The 19,634-nt window shown below is 39.4% G+C and overlaps 1 protein-coding gene and 1 pseudogene across 1 annotated transcript; both read right to left on the reverse strand.

Moving 5' to 3' along the window:
* Positions 1-578: 578 nt before the first annotated feature.
* Positions 579-5,826, reverse strand: LOC113165552 (carbohydrate sulfotransferase 6-like). Its single transcript, XM_026365160.1, has 2 exons — positions 5,727-5,826; positions 579-2,457 (listed from the first exon to the last, which is right to left on the reverse strand). Exon 2 carries the CDS (start codon positions 2,377-2,379, stop codon positions 1,237-1,239), a length of 1,143 nt encoding a protein of 380 aa, XP_026220945.1. The 5' UTR covers positions 2,380-2,457; positions 5,727-5,826; the 3' UTR covers positions 579-1,236.
* A 1,638-nt stretch (positions 5,827-7,464) lies between these two features.
* LOC113165546 lies at positions 7,465-8,676 on the reverse strand (annotated as a pseudogene).
* Positions 8,677-19,634: the final 10,958 nt, after the last annotated feature.

The following is a 19,634-nucleotide window of genomic DNA, read 5'->3' on the forward strand; positions in this document are numbered from 1 at the left end:
TAGTAATTTTAATGTAAAATCCTCTTTGCAATAATGGTAATAATTGAAGACATGTATCTTGCTTGTCTTCAAGTAATAAGTTTTATCTCTGTGTTTTCATATATATTTATAATTGATTATATCATTTCCATATTTTAAAATGTTTTATGTTTTTAGGAAACAGACAAGCTGGCTTAGAATAAACATAAGAGGAGGACTTTTGTTGCAGCCATACTTGCCAGTGACATAATGGGCAATAACTAACTAATTCATATTTAACTTATCTTTAACCTAGATGGCAAAACATACATAAAAATACTGTGAGGAATCTTTGTTATCTTTGTTCAGGATATCTCCTTTCGTTTCTTCCACGCGTACAAGAAATCTCTGGAACTGCCTTCTTCCGCATGAGGAATGTTGCTAAAATTAGGAGCATCTTGTCATAAAGTAATGCTGAAAAACTAGTCCATACATTTGTTACTTCCAGACTGGACTTTTGTATTTCTTTAGTAATAGTTCTTCCAACACCTCCTTAAAATCAAAGTTCTGACTGGAATTAGCAAGAGAGATTTTACATTTCTACATTAACATCTCTCCATTTCCTCCCTGTAAAATTTTATATATGCAGAGATTTTTAAACACTCTCCTCATATGTAAAGCACTTAATAACCAGGCTCCATCATTTCTTAAAGAACTCTCAATTCTATGAGATCAGGTTTACTTAAAGCTCATAGCGCTTACAGTGTGAGATGGATCAGGTGACACCATCTCTTCATAATGCTGCTTTAGGTTAGTCAGCTGGGTCACTTATACTGATACATTTAGCTCCTCTCCTGTCTCTTTTCATAGTTCACAGGCTTTGCCATGTTTGTTGTCCTCAACTGCAGTCCTTAAACAATAATCAGTGACATACGTTAACGTAAACGTAAAGTTTGTCTAATTTATTAGGAATTAAAATGTCAATACAATATCAATATACTGGGTCTGTCACGTATCTTAAAAAGGGCATAAAGCATCTAACGATCAAATTGATTTATTAATAGAAAAAAAATATTCAAATTAATCACAAATCAATACTTTGACTGTGGAAGTATATGTAAGTGTCCCGTCAAATGATCTGTCAGCCTGTGGTAACGCTCATTTAACACCGGTACAGTCAATATGTAGAATTTGGCCCTTTTTCCTAATAGTTCTTGATGATAATGTATGTATTCCTGGATGCTCTAATTTAGATGGTAACCAGCTGATCTGATACAGTTATTGTGGCACCAGCAGATCTATGTCAAGTCTCTTCTGTTCTTTTTCACTGTGAACCATCTTGTACCCGAGCAGTGACATGGCTTCTTTACACACTTCCTGGATGCGTTTGACCTTGCTGTATGGCAGCATGGTACGCCAAGCCTGGGAGACCTCCACAGCGTTTCGGGAAATTATTTTAAAGGCGTCTATTGGGGAGCCTTTGCCTTTTCCATGGGTCTTATTGTAGATCCAATCCTCCATCTGCCTGGTCATCTCAAGTCCTACAAACTCATACATTGAAAAGATCTCCCCAAGTGGGTCACGTGCCAAGTCCTCATAGCGGACCATTTTGTATCTTCCCTTTAAAAATGGAGGGGGCTTCAGGATGGCCCTCTCATTGATACGCATGTGGCTACGACAGATCTCCTGTAAGACTTGATACTGCACCTCACCTGCTGGAACATTTCTCTGATCTAACACAACAGCATTGTCACTCTCAAAGGAGCTGGCTGACTCCTCTCTAGACCGCATCACAGCACGTGGGTCTCGGACCAAGTGGATGATGCGCAGATCTAAGTTTGGATCCTGCAAAAGTGGGTAGAGGGATTCCAGCTCAAAAAATCGCACTTCTTTTAACACCACGTGACTGTAGGTGCCACAGGCCTCCTCCACCCCCTGCAGACTTGTACCTTTACACGCCTTGAGGCACTGAATATTGTTACTGAACTGGGTCCGTGGAGTAAGAGGACAGGCTGGTGGTGAGCACAATGCTCTACTGTGACTCCACATAAACAAGGAGGAGACACTATGTTTCTCTGGTAGGTAGGCCTCCATCACTGAGAAGTCACACTGGAAGACACTCCGTATTAGATCCCTCACAGCCATACGGTGTGCTGGAGCACCGGTTTTCTTCAGTTTGGACCACACGTGCCAAGCAGGTTCCATGAGATAGAAGACAGATGGGTGTTGACTGAACACCTGACCCAGGAATGATGAACCTGATCTCCATGATGAAAGCAGCAGGACGTGAACTTTGTTGTTGGAGTGGAAAAAGCTGTGGGGACTGAGCTGTGCATACCAGCAACAAAACAGCACAACTGTTACCCCCTGCAGGATGACCAGGAAAAACATGGTGCTGAGGTTTACTCTGCAGTGAGGCATGATGGCTGCAGTTAGTCTCTGGTGCTCAGTGTGGTTCTGTCACTTTTTCTTTTCCTCTGTGCAGCTACGTGTTAATTTCTGTGCAAAACAGACAGGGCTGAGAGTGAATGAGAGAAATCAGTGAACAGGAAATTTGTTTACTACAGTAGATCATTGTGGTGGTTCTCTAAAATAATTAATTTAACATATGATACACACAAATAAAGACTTTAGTCCTGGTGCAACTACAATTTATAACATATTTACAACACAAATCTACTGTAGCTGCAAACAAAGATTGCAGAGTTTGTCTTGGTTGTGGTCGAATGGAAGGATCTGTACTACATTCAGCATAGCTGCTGCTGGGAACAGTACTATAAGCTAGTTTCATTTTGGGCACCTGTGCACAAACAAACAAACATGGTTGGAAAGTTTAAAGGTTTTATGGAAAACACACAGTGGAGTTTGCAGAGTTCAGGAATATGACAGTGGCTACAGAGAAAGAGTGAATCGCAGGGCGGTAAAAGGCACAGCCTGAGCAGCAGATACAGAAAGACAGACATACGTTCAAGATTCAAAAAACTTTATTATTCCCAGAATGAAATTGTTTTGCCTTGTTATAGTTGCTCTCAACTCAGACTGAAAGAAGGTTCACCAGGGTTGGTGCAGACAAGATCACAATCTGCTTGGCTCATGCTTGGCTTCGACTTTCAGTTGTGAAAATATTCTGCTGCTGTTTCAGCCCTGGTTAGAAAGCGAGGCTAAGTCGGAAAATCCAAAATGTTCACTTACAAAATGCACTTTGTCCAACTGAGACTGAAAGATAAAATAATTCAGGATTTACATGTATATTTAGTCATTTGGCAGACACTTTTACAAAGTGACTTACAAGAGAAGAACAAGGCAGGCAAAACAAAATCTAAGTCAAGAAGAAAAACATCAAAGCAAAGTGCTATCAAAGAAGTCTTTCTGTTTCATGTTGAGCGCAGTGGACGGGACGGGATGTAGACCTGAATGACTGAACTGAGATAAGATGGAGCTGTGGAGTTGACAACTCTGTGGGCAAGAGACAGAACTTTGAACTTAATCCTTGCAGCCACAGAAAGCCAATGCAAAGATCTGAAGACCGTTGTGACATGAGACCTTTTTGGCTAATTGAAAACTAATAAAGCCTTAATTTGTCATATATCACATGTACATGTTACAATTAAATTTGTCTTCTGCATTTATTCCATCACCCTCGGGGGAATAGTGGGCAACAACAAAAGTGAAAAGTCCTGCATCTAAAGCAGATGATCTACCCATTGAGCCACCAGTGAGGTGTACTGCCGCATTTTGGATCATCTGCAGGAGTTTAGTCGTGGAAACTGGTAACCCAGCATCAACGCCTGTACAATAACTCCACTAATCTTGTCTCACAGTCATCACACATAATGTATCATAATAGCAGTGTTTTGGAAACCACAGGTTTACCAAGGCAACTGTTAAAGTCCTGTACAGCTGTGCCCAACAAGGACTATTTTTAATGCCTGTAAAAAGCTGCTCGGCCTGATCTATTATGACCCAGTCTTGTGGATCAGCAGGCTAACTGCTTAATTCAAACATAATAATGTGCGTCAACTCCTTTGAAAACAGCCTGAAAACATGTGTCTGCTGAGGTTATCTTGGCTAGTGTCTTGTGTTATAAACATGCTAGACGGACCCAGATGCAGAGACATAAGGTAGAGTTAGTGCAGTTCCACATATTTATTAACAAAAAGATGAATAGTAGGATGGACAATGCAAATCAAAGTCGTGACAAAAACAGAGCTCAGAAACACTGCAACACAGGCAAACTGAGGGCAAACATCTTGCAGAAAAAGAAGAAAAAATGGAAGGAAATATCACCGTGCATAGACAGGACACTAACTATACTAAAGATAATACTCACAAGACTAAATATGACAAGAGCTAGAGATTGGGGAAAAGATAAAAAGGAGGTAATAAGGCAACAGACCAGACACCTGAAACCACTAATCTCAGATAAGCCATTTCCACAAAAGAGAGAGACACAAAACAGAAAACAAAAGATAAAAATGACCTCTAGAGGCATTGCTCCGGCTGGCAAAGTAAGCAAAGTGTAACACTTTGGTCCAAAGAAGTCACTCTTCTTGTTTGGTATCATTGTGCGCACGACACAGGGCAAGAGACAGAGAACAGAATGAAGAATTTATGAGGAGATCAAAAAGAAAACAAAAAAAGAAATTTCTTAAGAAGTGGTATAGGAAAGCTAATAAGTTGCGGAAAAGAAGCAGACTGCTGAGCTGTTTCTCACTGATGACAAGTTGGTACAGGCCCAAAGGTGAAAGTTAAAAAGTTGACAAAGGAGAAAAGATGAATAAAAAACAATGGAAGGCAGAAAAACAAGGAAGATTAGCATTGAAGGATAGAACATGAATTATTAAAAGCAAATTAAAAAGAAATATGAGCAATAAAAGAAGAGAAACAAAAAGCTGGCATTGAAGAAGAAAGAATGTGGAAGAAGAAAGAATAGAGAAAGAACTTTTTACATTACATGAGCATTTGTATTTAATATCTGGCCATGTTTGCAATGTCATGTACCGTCCTTTTGGAAACTTATTTTGAAAATGTACCAATAGTGAGGTGAAGACAAGTACGTGTCATTTGAATTAGGCAAAAAGGGTCCATTCAAAAGTGAAACTAATACCGTAAATGCTAAGTCGTGTTTAGGCATGTGGTGATTGGTGTGTGTCTTTATACTAGTGTGTTATTAGCAAGAACCTGCTGAGAAAATGCTTGAAATCTTCGAAGCAGAAGTATAAGGTAAAAACGAGAGCAAGGGGGGAATAGAGGGAGAGATGGACCAAAGACTTACATAAAGTCAATCATTTTTAAGATTACATGTATTAGTAGTATGAGATTATTAACAGAAATACTGGTAATGAGTGTAGTACTGACAGTAACAGGTAAGAACAAATAGAATTGATTGGAAGACACTCAGAAACACAAACTCTGACTCCACACAAGTGATAGTCCAGAAAAACACCATCTACAAAGAATAAGTATGAAAGAAATAGAGACAGATGGAATATAATTTTGAGACTTCTTTCATAAAAGAACCTAAGGGGACCTATGAGATACAGTCAAAATATTAAAGATATGGGGTTTAATATAAATTTCACATACATGGCACTGTAGCTAAGGTCTCTGGATAAGACCAGAAAATAAAAAAATAATAAATAAATAAAATTAACCCATGTTGAACAAAAGCTTAGCATGAACAGCATAGCATCGTAGTAGCAAGAACCATAGACCACTTAAAAACAAAAAACTACAAGCTTAAGTCCAACAACAAGATCCATCTTTACCTGATCACGCCATTGGTCATTTACAAGCCACAGGACTGTACTGTCGAAAGCAAGGAATTAGTGCTTAGCTTGTCTCAGCTCTTAACCTCTCTCTCACACAGGACTTTTCTCTCTACTTCATTGTCTGAATATGTTCATCAATTTCAGCATCATAAATTCCACAATGTGACATCCTCGTGACTTTAAAGTCATAGGTTGCCTACCACACAACTTGTCAGCCAATGTGGACCAACTAGCAAATTTTTCAAGCTACTTCACAACATTCAATAGTCAGTGCACTGTAACACTGTAAAATAAAATGGGAAAATATCTAGTCTATGTGGATGGTGTACTCTTCATCTGTGACCCAGCATTCTTAACATCTGCCGATTGTCCCGTGTAGATTCTGGCAAGCCAATTTGACTGTTAATCTTAATTTGTGCCAGAGTTCTCAAAAATAGCTCAGCCTTTAAATGATCCAAAAAAAGAAAAGAAGACTCTGATCCAAAATGCTTCATTAGTTTCGACCGTCGTCCCAGGTATTTAACATCAAGAGCTAATGAAAAGAGTAGCTTGCTGTCTTTCACCATTTTGGTCTGATCAGACCAAATAACCCTCTTCCACTTCGCCATGGAGTCTTTCACCTGCCTGCTATTTGTGAACTCAATTCATTCTTTAACATGAGTGGATGAACAGGTATACTGGTTCTTTTACTGCTGCAATACCTCGTAGTAGGAAGGGGATGTCATAATGCAGTTTGCTAATAGGATCACTATGCAGCATTGTTAAGCGTGTCTAGAAAATTAGTATGTCTTTGGTATGCTGTAACATTTAAGAGATAGAAAGCAGAAATGTAAGATCAAGGAAGTAAGACCAGAACAACCTGCCCAAAATAGAAGTTGTGTGTGCAGCAGTGTTTCTATATTTTATTCAAAGCAGATCAAAACACTACATACATTCAGTTATTTGAATATACTTTATTTTCCTTCCAGATGTACATTCAGAAGATTAACACCTCGTGCTGATAAAATCATAATAAATCACTGCATTCTGTTTGTTCCCTCCCAAGCACATGCATACAGGTCATGCGTATCTCCCTCTCTACCATGTGTATTCTATCCTTCGGCCAGGTTCTCTTTATGTGAGGATGCTTTGTTGCCCAGGTCCTACGGACTGGTTGCACCCGGAAGCTCCTGGCATTTTCCCTGATCACGTTCTGTTGGATGTTGATGTCCGCTCTCCTTCTCTCTCCACTTTCCACTCACCCTAACCGATCAAGGCAGATGTCCACCTACCCTGAGTACGGTTGTGCAGAAAGTATTAATAAAAAAACTTTCCACTATACTGTCACCCAGTGCTTGCTAGAGAGGAATTAGGAGAGTTAAGTCTCTGCATTATAAATCAGGCATTTACGAGACACAGGCATGAGACCCAGTTTAAACTCATGCGGTTTTAAGACAGTGAATGCAGTTTTGTGGTACACACAGACTGCTGGCAAGAGTTCTACCGAATATCACAACTTTTCTGTACGCAAAGACTGATAAAGTCATGTACAGACATGTAAAGACATGTTTTACACAAGCCAGACTCCATTGACAGGAGGTTTGTATACATCACAAATCTGTGCTTTACCCTGACTAATCAAGAGTTGATTAGTTAGTCTGTGGTAGAACTCAGTAAATACTTATACAGCCAAAAAAGCCTTTGTACAATATAGTTTACATTCCTAATAGTTTTAGATGTCTTTCTTATTCATGTTTTAACTTTTTCTTGGATTCTCTGTTTCAGTTGGTAACCAGCTGAACTGATATGGTTCATGTTGCACCAGCAGATCTATGTCAAGTCTCTTCTGTTCTTTTTCACTGTGAACCATCTTGTATCCGAGCAGTGACATGGCTTCTTTACACACTTCCTGGATGCGTTTGACCTTGCTGTATGGCAGCATGGTACGCCAAGCCTGGGAGACCTCCACAGCGTTTCGGGAAGTTATTTTAAAGACGTCTTTTGGGGAGCCTTTGCCTTTTCCATGGGTCACCTTGTAGATCCAATCCTCCATCTGCCTGGTCATCTCCAGTCCTACAAACTCATACATGGAAAAGATCTCCCCAAGTGGGTCACGTGCCATGTCCTCATAGCGGACCATTTTGTATCTTCCATTTAAAAATGGAGGGGTCTTCAGGATGGCCCTCTCATTGATACGCATGTGGCTACGACAGATCTCCTGTAAGACTTGATACTGCACCTCACCTGCTGGAACATTTCTCTGATCTAATACAACAGCATTGTCCATCACAAATGAGCCGGCTGACTCCTCTCTAGACCGCATCACAGCACGTGGGTCTCGGACTAAGTGGATGATGCGCAGATCTAAGTTTGGATCCTGTAAAAGTGGGTAGAGGGATTCCAGCTCAAAAAATCGCACTTCTTTTAACACCACGTGACTGTAGGTGCCACAGGCCTCCTCCACCCCCTGCAGACTTGTACCTTTACACGCCTTGTGGCACTGAGTCTGGTTACTGAACTGGGTCCGTGGAGTAAGAGGACAGGCTGGTGGTGAGCACAGTGCTCTACTGTGACTCCACATAAACAAGGAGGAGACACTGTGTTGCTCTGGTAGGTAGGCCTCCATCACTGAGAAGTCACACTGGAAGACACTCCGTATTAGATCCCTCACAGCCATATGGAGAGCCCATGCACTGTTTTTTTGCAGTTTTGTCTACACGTGCCAAGCAGGTTCCATGAGATAGAAGACAGATGGGTGCTGACTGAACACCTGACCCAGGAAGGATGAACCTGATCTCCATGATGAAAGCAGCAGGACATGAACTTTGTTGTTGGAGGAGGCAGGGCTGCAGGGACTAAGCTGGGCATACCAGCCACAAAACAGCACCACTGCTGCCCCCTGGAGGATGACCAGGAAAAACATGGTGCTGAGGTTCACTCTCCAATAAGACATGATGGCTGCAGACCACTGTCCGTCTCTGGTGGTCTGTGTGGATCTGTCTCTTTTCTTTTTTTTTTTTTTTTTTTTTCTCTTTTCGTTGTGCAGATATGTGTTACTTCATCTGCAGAATTGACAGGACTGAAAGTGAAAGAGAGAAGAAGATTAATTAACAGAGAGAGAAAGACAGAATGTTATGTTGAACAGGAAATCAGTTTCTCTTGTATTTGATTTAATTCGTTAGATGATGAAAAGTGAGGACACTTCCTGATCTTCCTGGTCATACAGCTGGACTATACTACATGAACTGTGATTTTATGATTTAGGAACAGGTCATTCAAAACAGGTATGGTAGTAGTAAATAAGAAGGATAAACATAGTTGCTTGCCTTGCTTCAACCTGACTTTAAGCAGTTTCAACACATTCATGGTCTCATTCAAACTTTTAAGCTGCAAATGTTTAACATTTTACAATGTTATGTCTTGTTTGTTTACTGGGTTTGTGAGCTGAATGTAGCCAGTCAGGATGTCCTGGAGATGTCGAGTGAAGCGTTTAAAGCTACATTTATGGGAGTTAAAGTAGCATGTTAATGTAACGTGGCACAGATTAACTGTTTCTGCTGTAACCACAGAATCCCTGTGATCCAGACATCACACTACTGGAGACACAAGCCTCTTTTACTCTCTTTTAGTCTTCAAGGCGCATTTATCTATTTAAACTTAACTTATATAAGGTAAATACGCCATTAAAAAAGGGTGAATGTAAGTAGTATTATACAGAACATAAATGTGCAAACCTAAATGTTCAAATATAAAGTGAGCATGCACAAATCAAAGTATATAAATCACCTAGTGTATATACCTAGTAAGTATTTACAATAAACTAATTCAGTTGCAACTGCAGTTGCTGCCAAGTATGCTTTTGCATCCCTCTTCCCTTACTTGCTTTCCATGGGTCCTTTATTGTTCAAGTTGATCTCGAGTTCTCTTTTCATCCTACAGTCCATTGCCAGCAGTTGCTGACAACATGTTCCTCAGTTCCTTCATCACCACTTGAGTTTTATACACCCTTCTCCTCTTGGTGGCTGTTTTTCTATTGGACAATAGAAGATAATAATTAGTGATTTGTTGCTATAATCTCCCATTTTCACTGATTATGTTACATTGCACGCTATATAGCGTGGTTTCAATTAAACTGCACAGCTTCAAACACTTCAAAATTTTTAGAAGCATATAATGACTGGCTGTTTGGTACATGGTAAGGAATAACTAATTAAGCACAAACAAGCAGGTCAACCAACAGGCTCAAATGACTTAGTTTGACTTAGTTAGTAGGTGACAAGAAGTTAAAACCCGTAAAACCAACTTTGCTACATTACATCTGCTTCCTCAAAGAGGCATGCAAATCATTAAAGGTGAGTGCTTTTTCTGATCATGAGCAATTCCTCACATCCCATTGCCTGAAGAAGTTTATCAGTTTCAGCGTCAGCCATTCCACAAGTAGCCCACGTGATGACTCGGTGCCATTAATGGCTGAGAGATAAAAATACTACCGCTGTTGAGATTCCGCTGTTCACAACTTTATTACTCATTACAATTCAACATCAAGGCGTAATTATTTCAACATGCAACCTATGTTGTAATAACTACTACTACTAATGTCACGTATGAGGTTTAGTGTTTGTTATTTAACAGTTCAACAGTGAAATGTGATCATCTGCCTGTACATGTACAGGATTTAGAGGTACAATGACTTTTGTTTTAAATTAGTGTTATTATGGTTTTGTTAGTTGGTTTCGGAAGCTCGGATCAAATCCTACTTATGTTCTTTGGTTACATGTCCGTGGGGATGCATGGGTTAAGTTACAAACTATGCTGCATCTGTGTGTGTGTGTGTGTGTGTGTGTGTGTACAGTGCCCAGATCAAACAATGAGTCGAACAACACAGAGTAAATACAAAAGGTAAATGTAAATTTTCATTTATTAAATGAAATCATCATTCCAAAAATGCAATTCATATTTACTTTGTGTAGTATTTAAATTAGTTTGATGATTTGAATCATTTAAGTTGACAAACATGCAAAAAATAAAAAAAAACTCAGGAAGGGGGCAAAGGCTGGCCAGACTAGTTTGAGCTTACAGAAAGATAACCACAGCTTAAATAATAATAATAAATTAATAATAAGTTGTTCCAACTGAGGAATCTGAGGATCTTTGAATGCAGTGCATGTTGAACCTTGAAGCAGATGGGCTACAACAGCAGCTGACTCTGGTATGGTCTTTGTATGGAGCATGGAATAGAGTTAAGATATTTTTTATTTATAATAACTGAGCATTGTTAAATGCTACAGTCTACCTGAGTGTTGCTGCTGACCCTGTCCATCCCTTTATGGATGTCCCCTATTTACCTAACCTGTGATAGCTGCTTCCAAATTCTTTCTGACACATGACAATGAGCTCACTGTACATTCACCAGGTCTCAATCTCAATAGAAAACCTTTGGGATGTGGTTGAACAGGAGAGTCACATCATAGAACATGATGCTATCAGGTCAATATGGAGCAAAGTCTCTAATGGTTTCCAGGACCTGGTTGAATCAGTTTCACAAAGACCTAAGGTAGTTCTGTGTAGCTCGGTACTTAGAGCACATGTCATGTTCCTGGTTTGGTTCTGGCTGAGGAATTTTACTGCATGTCAAACCATTTCTCTATGTTCCCATGTTTCCTGTCTTACTCACTTTTAATAATGCTAATTGGACGCCGAATAATCACAGCAGATGATGATGATTTGAGTATATGTTGAAACCCCATACACGAGGACGCTTATTAAAATAGCTTTGAAAAGTCATTCATGAATTTAATTTGTATTATTTGTGTTATTACCTCCGGACTATGAAACAACAACAGCAGTCAGTAATGGTGGGGCTGATTTTAAAGACCTCATAAACAGTAATTTACTGGTAAGTAACAGTATTTTAGTTAAACTAGTGTAATGTAGCTTTTATATTGTATTGGTTCATAGTTCATTTTCCATCTCCTCATATTTATAAGTTTTTTTAATTCAGGTCAGTGCCTGGCTGACTGAGAGGACTGTAGATATCACATGATGTGAGAATCATTCGAGCATCTATAGACTGTTTCTCTGTTTAATGGATTTTTGGGGGGTTGTTACCTGTGTACTTGGGCTAAATATGTAAAAGCAGTAAACATGTACACATAGTCATTTTTTCAGTAATGAAATGTGCCTTTTTAGACTTTGTACTTAGTATGAATAAATCAAAATGGAAATTTAAGGAAACTTTTACTTGACTGTATAGTTGTGTACTTTTGCCACCTTTGGCCAACAGCATTAACATATATGTAAATGATGCCACTGTGAAGCAGCAACGCATGTAACTTCCAGTTATACCAGAAACAGAATAAATATGACAAAAGTGACATGTCAATATTTATTAAAGTCTTAAGTCTTGTATAGTTTATGCTTCATAAATCATTTTCAGATAATTCAAAGAACAAACTGACAGATCTGTCCGTTCATGCAAACTAAATGACAATAGACTTTAACATACAGTAAACAGTTTCGTATCTGCTTCCCCCCCATCCATTTCCGTAACTATTCCACACTCATTTTGTAAGAATAAACTCCTTTTTTGATTTTATTTGTGTCTGGACAGCATGGCCTGGTCCCAGCTCCTGCAGCCACCACGGCACCAGTTCCCACTTTAGCCATTGCCACTGTTCCAGAACTGGCCCCAGTCCTTGCTACGGCTGCTCCTCCTCCTCCTGCTCCAGATCCAGTGCTCTCCTGCACTGCAGAACCAGCCTCAGTTCCAGAGCCATCAATCCAGATTCAGCTGCAGTTTTTGAGATCCTCCTAGGGCTTGATCCATCGCAAGAGACCCCCCCAGCATCTGACCTCCGGGATAATGTATTATATGTTCTTGATCTAACATGACAACTTGAAGGATAGACTTCCCAAGGTCAAAGTCCCCAGCACATGCTAGCTTTGTGTAATAAACTATTTTAAAGCTATGTTAAAGGGATTTTCCTATCAACGAAAGGTGCCTGTACACTGCTGAAAAGCCAAGCTGGTTTTGAGTTTGCACTTCTAAAATACTTGGTGTATGTTTACATGCACAATAGATGCTAATACAGTATGTACCATCATATAAATGCACCAAAATAATATGGACACTGTAAATGCTTTGTTCTCTTTCTTTGAAAAACACGTCACGTTATAGACACTGCGTCTACTGAAGGCCTCTTTCGTGCTAATGAAATTTATGCTAAATTCTCTGTGAGGGAATTTCCCATGCTACTAATCTGTGCCACAAATCTAGGGACAGTGCATCATGTGCCAGTGTGTAATTTTAAACTGACCATGCCTCGACAGCTCCACACCCGGTACTATTTGTTTCTGGAGGCTCCTGAAGTTTGAACACTGATACACACACAGAGCTGTAAGCAGACCAGACACACTTTAAAATGTGTTTTGATGTTCAAACATATAGAACAGAATAATGTATGAACCAGAAAGTTGATTCTTCAGCTAGTTAAATATAAACTTTTCATCAATTGATATGTCTCCATGTACTATGTACTTCAATTGTAAAATACTTTTTCTGATTTTAGGAAACTATGTCAACAAGCAACAACAAGCTCTGATTCAACTGCTTCACTCACAGTGTCCCTATACAAGTGTTCCTCCTCACTTTATGAACCAACACTGGCATCAAACATGACTGGCCAGCTCAGTTCCACTATTTGAGATGATCACCACAGACAGCAACCACTTTATAAACATTTTGATTCCTTTTAAAACTGAAAGTTTTTGAGATCCTGTCTGTCCCTACCCCAGCCTTGTTTCCATACCCAATTACTCTGTTTTCCTTCTCCTCTTCCTGCTCGGTCTCTCTCTCTCTCTCTCTCGAACTATGATGTCGATAAGTTTGTCAATGAGTGGTCTGCTATCTGTTCAGTTGTTCAAGGGGAACTTTGTTTTAACTCTGTGTTTTTTGAGCCTTTTTTAGTTTACTTTTAATGGTGTGAATGGTGAATGTGTGATTCTTACAATCAATTAATGTGATTAATGTAAAGTGTTTTTATCTATTTCTCTCTCTCCTGGTTTTCCCACCACTAACCACCCTGATGTATTGCACCTGTGTCCTTCCCTTCCACATTGTTTCATTTTGTTCCTTAAGCCACTTTCCAGCCATTCTGACTCCTATCTGTTGCCAACCTGACCTCCTCTCCTGAATTATCTGTTTGTATCCTGCTAGTCAGTCACTTCTGTGGTATTCTCTTGACCTGACCATCTTCTATTAATTAATTCATTTTAATGAATTAATTAATTAATGTTGGGCTCCTTGCTTCACAGGCACTGCTAAGAAGAATCGGAGAAATGCCCCAAAATAGGTACAAAGCTTCACACTTCATAGCATCATGGTATTAAAAAAATCCCGTAAATACTTGCATACATGTCTTTTATTTTTAACACATTTGCCAAGATTGTTTCACTTTGACATTATAGGGTATTTTTTGCGAAAAATAATGTTCTTTATCTATTTGGAAAGGTGGAAAAAGTAAAGCCCTGTAAATACTTTGTGAATGCACTGTAAATCCACGATTTGATTGAAGTGTCAAAGTCATGCATTACTTTGGGAAAACCATTTACAGTTGGCCACTCTAAGTAAACCGCTTAATTTAGACTGGGTAGTACTGGGCAAGAAATTAGTCTTTGTCAGTCAATATAAGTCAAGTCACTATTTCTGTCAAGGTTATGGCTTCCTTTTTACTCCTAGGTGAAATGAGACGCCCCCTAAATTAGTTATTTTCGACCATGCTTACTAGCATCATGCCTTCTGCAATAAAGTAGCTATTACAGATGTGGATAAATTTGAACCCATAAAGGTCACTGAAATAACCAGAAACAGACAAAGGAAATAAAAAAATAATAAAATTTTACTCAAACATCCACTGCGCTGCTGTAGAAAACTTGTGGACTGCTGTGATGCCCACAAACTACTAAAGACTGTTGCTGAAATGCTGGTAGACCCTGCGTCACGGCCCTGTGACCATTCGTGGACATAAGTGAGTTCCTTTAAATACAGGATCTTCAGACAGTCTCTTGTCTTAATGCCTGTTCCCTCTCTCTGATCTGATTCTTCTCACCTGTCTTCTGGTCTCTTTTTAAGCAGGTCTGTGCTGCTTGACAGATAATCTATCACTTCAATGACAATAACTATCCAATAGTCTCTCTTATGACCGATCCTCCTGTATTTACCGAACTGCATGACCTTAACCTTGTCCTTACCTGACCCCTTTTTGGAGTTTTTATGTGATTACTCTGTGTATGACTCTGGACTACTTTACTCAGAGAAATTGGGCCTGAGTCATGTTGTCATGCTTGGAGCCAGTCCCATCCAAGGGAGATGGAGGGACCGGCTGATAGAACTCAGATGCCTCTGAGTTTTGGTTCAGTAGAAGCATATCTATATATGCATATTATATGTGTATACCAGAGGGCCCAGTATCTTGCCCAAGGACACTTGAACAGGGGACAGTAGGAGCCAGCAATCGAACCACCAATGCCATTAATGGCAGATGACTGTGCTACGTCTTGAGCCACAGCCATCCGTCAAGATCAATAAATACAAATGTATTCAGCATATCTCCCAAAACAACATTGACAAGTTCTGGAAAACTGCCAGGGCGTTAGTCACACCAAAAGGCATGACCAGATATTTATTATGGCCCGCAGGGTCAAAAGGCATCTTCCATTAATTTCCTCAAGTCCAACTTTATGAAGATCTTGCATCCTACAAGGTTTAAAAGTTTAGGTTAGGAGAGACAAAGGGTGGCAATTTTTTAATGCTATTGTAACCCAGGTTATTATTTAGAGCTCTGATTTACACAGTGTTCCTAAACGCATCATGAACAGGTCTCTGGGATTGTGCACACATGAAGTTTCTACACTCCCATCAAGACTCTAGCAGCAGGTGTGTGAGCAGAGCAGAGAAAAGATATAGTTGAAAGTTATAAAAGTTAAGAAGAACATTCTTGACTAGACGTTTGCTGTATTAGAGTCGATTAGGAATCAAATAAAAGGAGACACTCTTCGAGGGAAATTCACCCTTTCATTCAATTTTCTCCATTTGATATCGCGGCTATAATTATGGAAACAAATGAAACTGAGACCGTTCCGAATCATTCAACAGGGAACTTAAGAAAAGAACAATAAGAACTGGTAATTGAATATTTGGGTTGACTTGTTGAATTGTATTGTTGTGTTGATTATTTTCTTATCATTTTGTCTGAACATCTGATTTTTAGTTATTGATCTAAAAGAAGTTTCTTTAGTTTTGTCACTTTTGCTAATTGTTACATTTTATAATGTGTGTATGTGTGGATCTCTAGTGTAGAGTTGCTACTGCCAGTCTCCTTACTGAACCCAGTGATTAATGAACACAGAGAACCTTAAATCTGAGTAACTGACAGAACTGAATCACACTGTGCCCAAACTCAGTAGAAAACATAGAACAGATATCTTAGATACTCAGCCAGGTTCAGCAGTGTAGATTTTAGATAGCCAAGGTAGGGCATAAGCCTACTAGGGGCTACACTATGGTTTTCAAAACACAATATGGGTCCACTTACGTGTGTGCTGAATACTGGGAGGATCGCGTCAGTGGATAGTCCTGAAACATCCAATTCAAGGATGTTTGACCTGGAAACAGACAGCCCTGAAGTTAACACAAGAAAGGCCTACTGCTGTGCCTTGCAGGAGCTTGGCTTACTGTAGTTGAATACCTCCTGAAGAATGAGATGTTTGGCTGGCACTTTGGAAATGTCAGGGTAAAGTTTCTTTAGAGGTTTTCTACACTGTAAACCCGGATTTTGTTCCTAATTAAATCTTAGAGTAATCATTGAGTTGAGCTGAGGTGCAGGGTCAGGAGAAGGATGACATCTTTGGCCGGTTCAGCGTTATCCTCCTACGCTGCACTGAGCCTTTCTTTTCAACAGACATTTTGCTAATCTGTGTTCAGGCCCACCACAATAGAAGCAGACACGCTCCCTGAATTTTCTCTATTTTTCCTCTGGAGTATCCGATTTGCATTGGCTTAGGGGGCATAAGAAATGACTTGGCAATAGATGCCAAGATTCAGGGAACGGGCGCCAACCAGATAGCTAGACAGAAGGAAACAAGGCTTATGTAACCAGTGTGCGACTTCTGTCAGGTCCTGCTAGTGCCTTGGTTAGTTAGCAGAGAGGGGTCAGCAAATTCTTTAATTCGATCAGCTAACTGTCCAAGAGTGATTTCCCCCCTCATTGTTGCAGCAGTTCTGAAGTCAATAAAATCTTTGAGAGAGCCTGAGCCTTGTGAGAGGTTCGGAACAACTTTGTTTCAGGATCAAAAATTCTAGATAGTTCAACGCTGAAATGTTGAAATGTTGCTATGTTGAATAGATGTCTATCACCTTCCATGGAGCGAAGAAGAAGGGAAAGTTGGTAATTATCATGTGCCAAATTGACACCAGGAGCATGATGTCATGGTTTCCAGTTTTCCCCCTCCCTGCCTCTTGACTCTGATTATTCATTAGCTACACCTACACCTTCACTATTTAAGCAGCTCAATGGGCCTCTCCACTCTGCCAGATAGTCTCACACCAACCTGTGGAATCATACTATCCAGCATTCATTCAGACTGACTTCTTGTGATTGAACCTGCCTCTGCTCTGCCCTTCGGCACTGTGAGTGTTTTCTGCCTGGCCTGTTTCTGCTCCCCTCTGCCTCCTTCCCTGTTCTGTCCCTGAGATGGATTTCCCTGTGTTCGACCGTCCCTTGACATTCCTATCCGCCTGAAAGGTGATGGAGGATGTTTTCATATTAAACTCAACATTTTATTAAAACGTAGTTAAAAAACAGGTTGATAATCTCGATCAGGTGCCATAAGTTAAACTACAAATAAAGAAATGCTGAGTTACGTTTAGGCGCGCACAAAGTGATCAGTAGTGATAGTGTGTGTGTGTGTGTGTGTGTGTGTGTGTGTGTGTGTGTGTGTGTGTGTGTGTGTCACATTAGTGTTCTAAGACAATACACAACCAAAGGGGACGTACATAACTTCAGAAACTCCACAGGTTTCCTACGTCAGGACTCGTTAGTACGTTCCAACTTGGGCTGACTGGCAGGTCTTTCAGGTTAAAACAGACACACGAGGCAGAGTCACGATGTGTTTACATAATATGTCTAGTGTTTGTCACTGTACAGTTCATCTGAATGTACGTGTAGAGGATTTAGCTGAGAAGCTGACTTGTGTGAGTCCCAGATAATACTGGAAAAATACTGAATAATACATTTACTAAGAAGCAACCAAATAGTTTTTTTAATAACAAATTTTTATTTGTTATGAATCAAAATGAAAAAATTTTAAAAATCTGAACACATTTACTTTTTTGATTGAGATAATTAAATTGTTTTATCGTTCTAGAACATTCACCTTGTTGTCTGTAAACCATTTCAGTGTAGCTTTTGCTATATGCTTTGGGTCATTGTCTTCCTTGAAAATATTCTCCCAAGCCGTAGTTGTCTTTCTGACTCAATAAGATTGTCCTCCAGGATTGTTCTATATTTTGCCGCATTCATCTTATCCTCTACCTTAAAAAGCCTTTCTGGGCCGGCTGCCAAGAAGCATTACCGAAGCATGATGCTGCCACCACCGTCTTTCACAGTGGGTACCATTTTTAACCCTAGTAGTCATCGGTATGTTAGTGGTCAGCCAACTATACCATTCACGTAGCAGGTTACTCCTTACATTAATTCACTGTCTCTTTGAATCCCCAAAGAGTCATTTTCTTTTTAGAAAGGTGTGTTTAAGAAGAGGAACCACTTTTGGAATTACTTTGCCGTTGTTGTTACTAATTTAACAAGTAATTCTCTCTACACAAAGTCTGAACAAATGCTTTTATTTTGTAATGATTTGCCATTTTAGAACTGTATTAAAGTAATTTCTGGTGGAATTATTTTAAATGCCACACTGTTTCTATCTGGAATGTGAATCTAAGCTTGTTTTACTATTTGTTTTTGGTGAGTCCTTTGTGGGTCTTGCCAGTTAAGCATACAACTGAATCTTCTTCGGTCAGAAAGAATAGGCAGACACACTCCAGGTTTTGTCCTATCCATTTATTTACACTACAGAAGTTCAAAGACATGAAGAATTCAACATCTTGAGGTAGAGATTATAGGAAATGTGTAGGGTTATCTGCAAGTGATATACATACATATTTGTGATATTGTCAAATACAATCCCATTTACAGGTGTCGAACAGTACCTCATAATACTGTTACAACACAAACTCAGATAACCATGTAATATCTCTATGTGGTCACCAGAGGGTAATCTAAGCTTACAGTACAGCTTTAAAATTTTGGCTTCTGCTCACGAGTTCTGAAACGTGTAACTATTGCTGCCAACTTCATTTGTTGGATAATTCAACTTGGTTTTGTTTTTTGTTAGTTTTGTAAATCCTTTTTTAATTATTAGAAGGAATTGGACTCAGAACTAGAATTAGTTCTGAGCAAACTCTATGCAAACGATATCCAGCCAGCTCCAAGTGTCTCAAAAACCAAATAACACAGAAAAAAAATCCTCCCTATTATGAACCTTTTTTAGACCAACATGAACTTAGAGTTATTTTAAATAATATTTAACAAAACTAAACTAAATCATCTTCAGTGTAAAGTTTCTTGAGTAACTTTTAGACAATGTCACATAACATATGCAATGTGACCTCACATTTGTTCCATTCTTGTATCTCATGTCAATGATATCTCATGACCCCCTAAATAAATTCTGGACATATTCGATTGTAAACTTCAATTTGACTGGTTTGTTCAGATATGCAACCTTGACTAGGAAACTCTAGCTAGGATTGAAATCCGTTTTACTATACACGCATATAAAGAGTTGTGTATGTTAGTCTGAGCACACGAA

Source organism: Anabas testudineus, chromosome 6 (assembly GCF_900324465.2).
Source record: "Anabas testudineus chromosome 6, fAnaTes1.2, whole genome shotgun sequence".
Classification (NCBI taxonomy): domain Eukaryota; kingdom Metazoa; phylum Chordata; class Actinopteri; order Anabantiformes; family Anabantidae; genus Anabas; species Anabas testudineus.

Excerpts from the sequence above, each read along its gene's own strand:
- LOC113165552 (XM_026365160.1), bottom strand. The coding sequence starts at position 2,379 with ATGCCTCACTGCAGAGTAAACCTCAGCACCATGTTTTTCCTGGTCATC.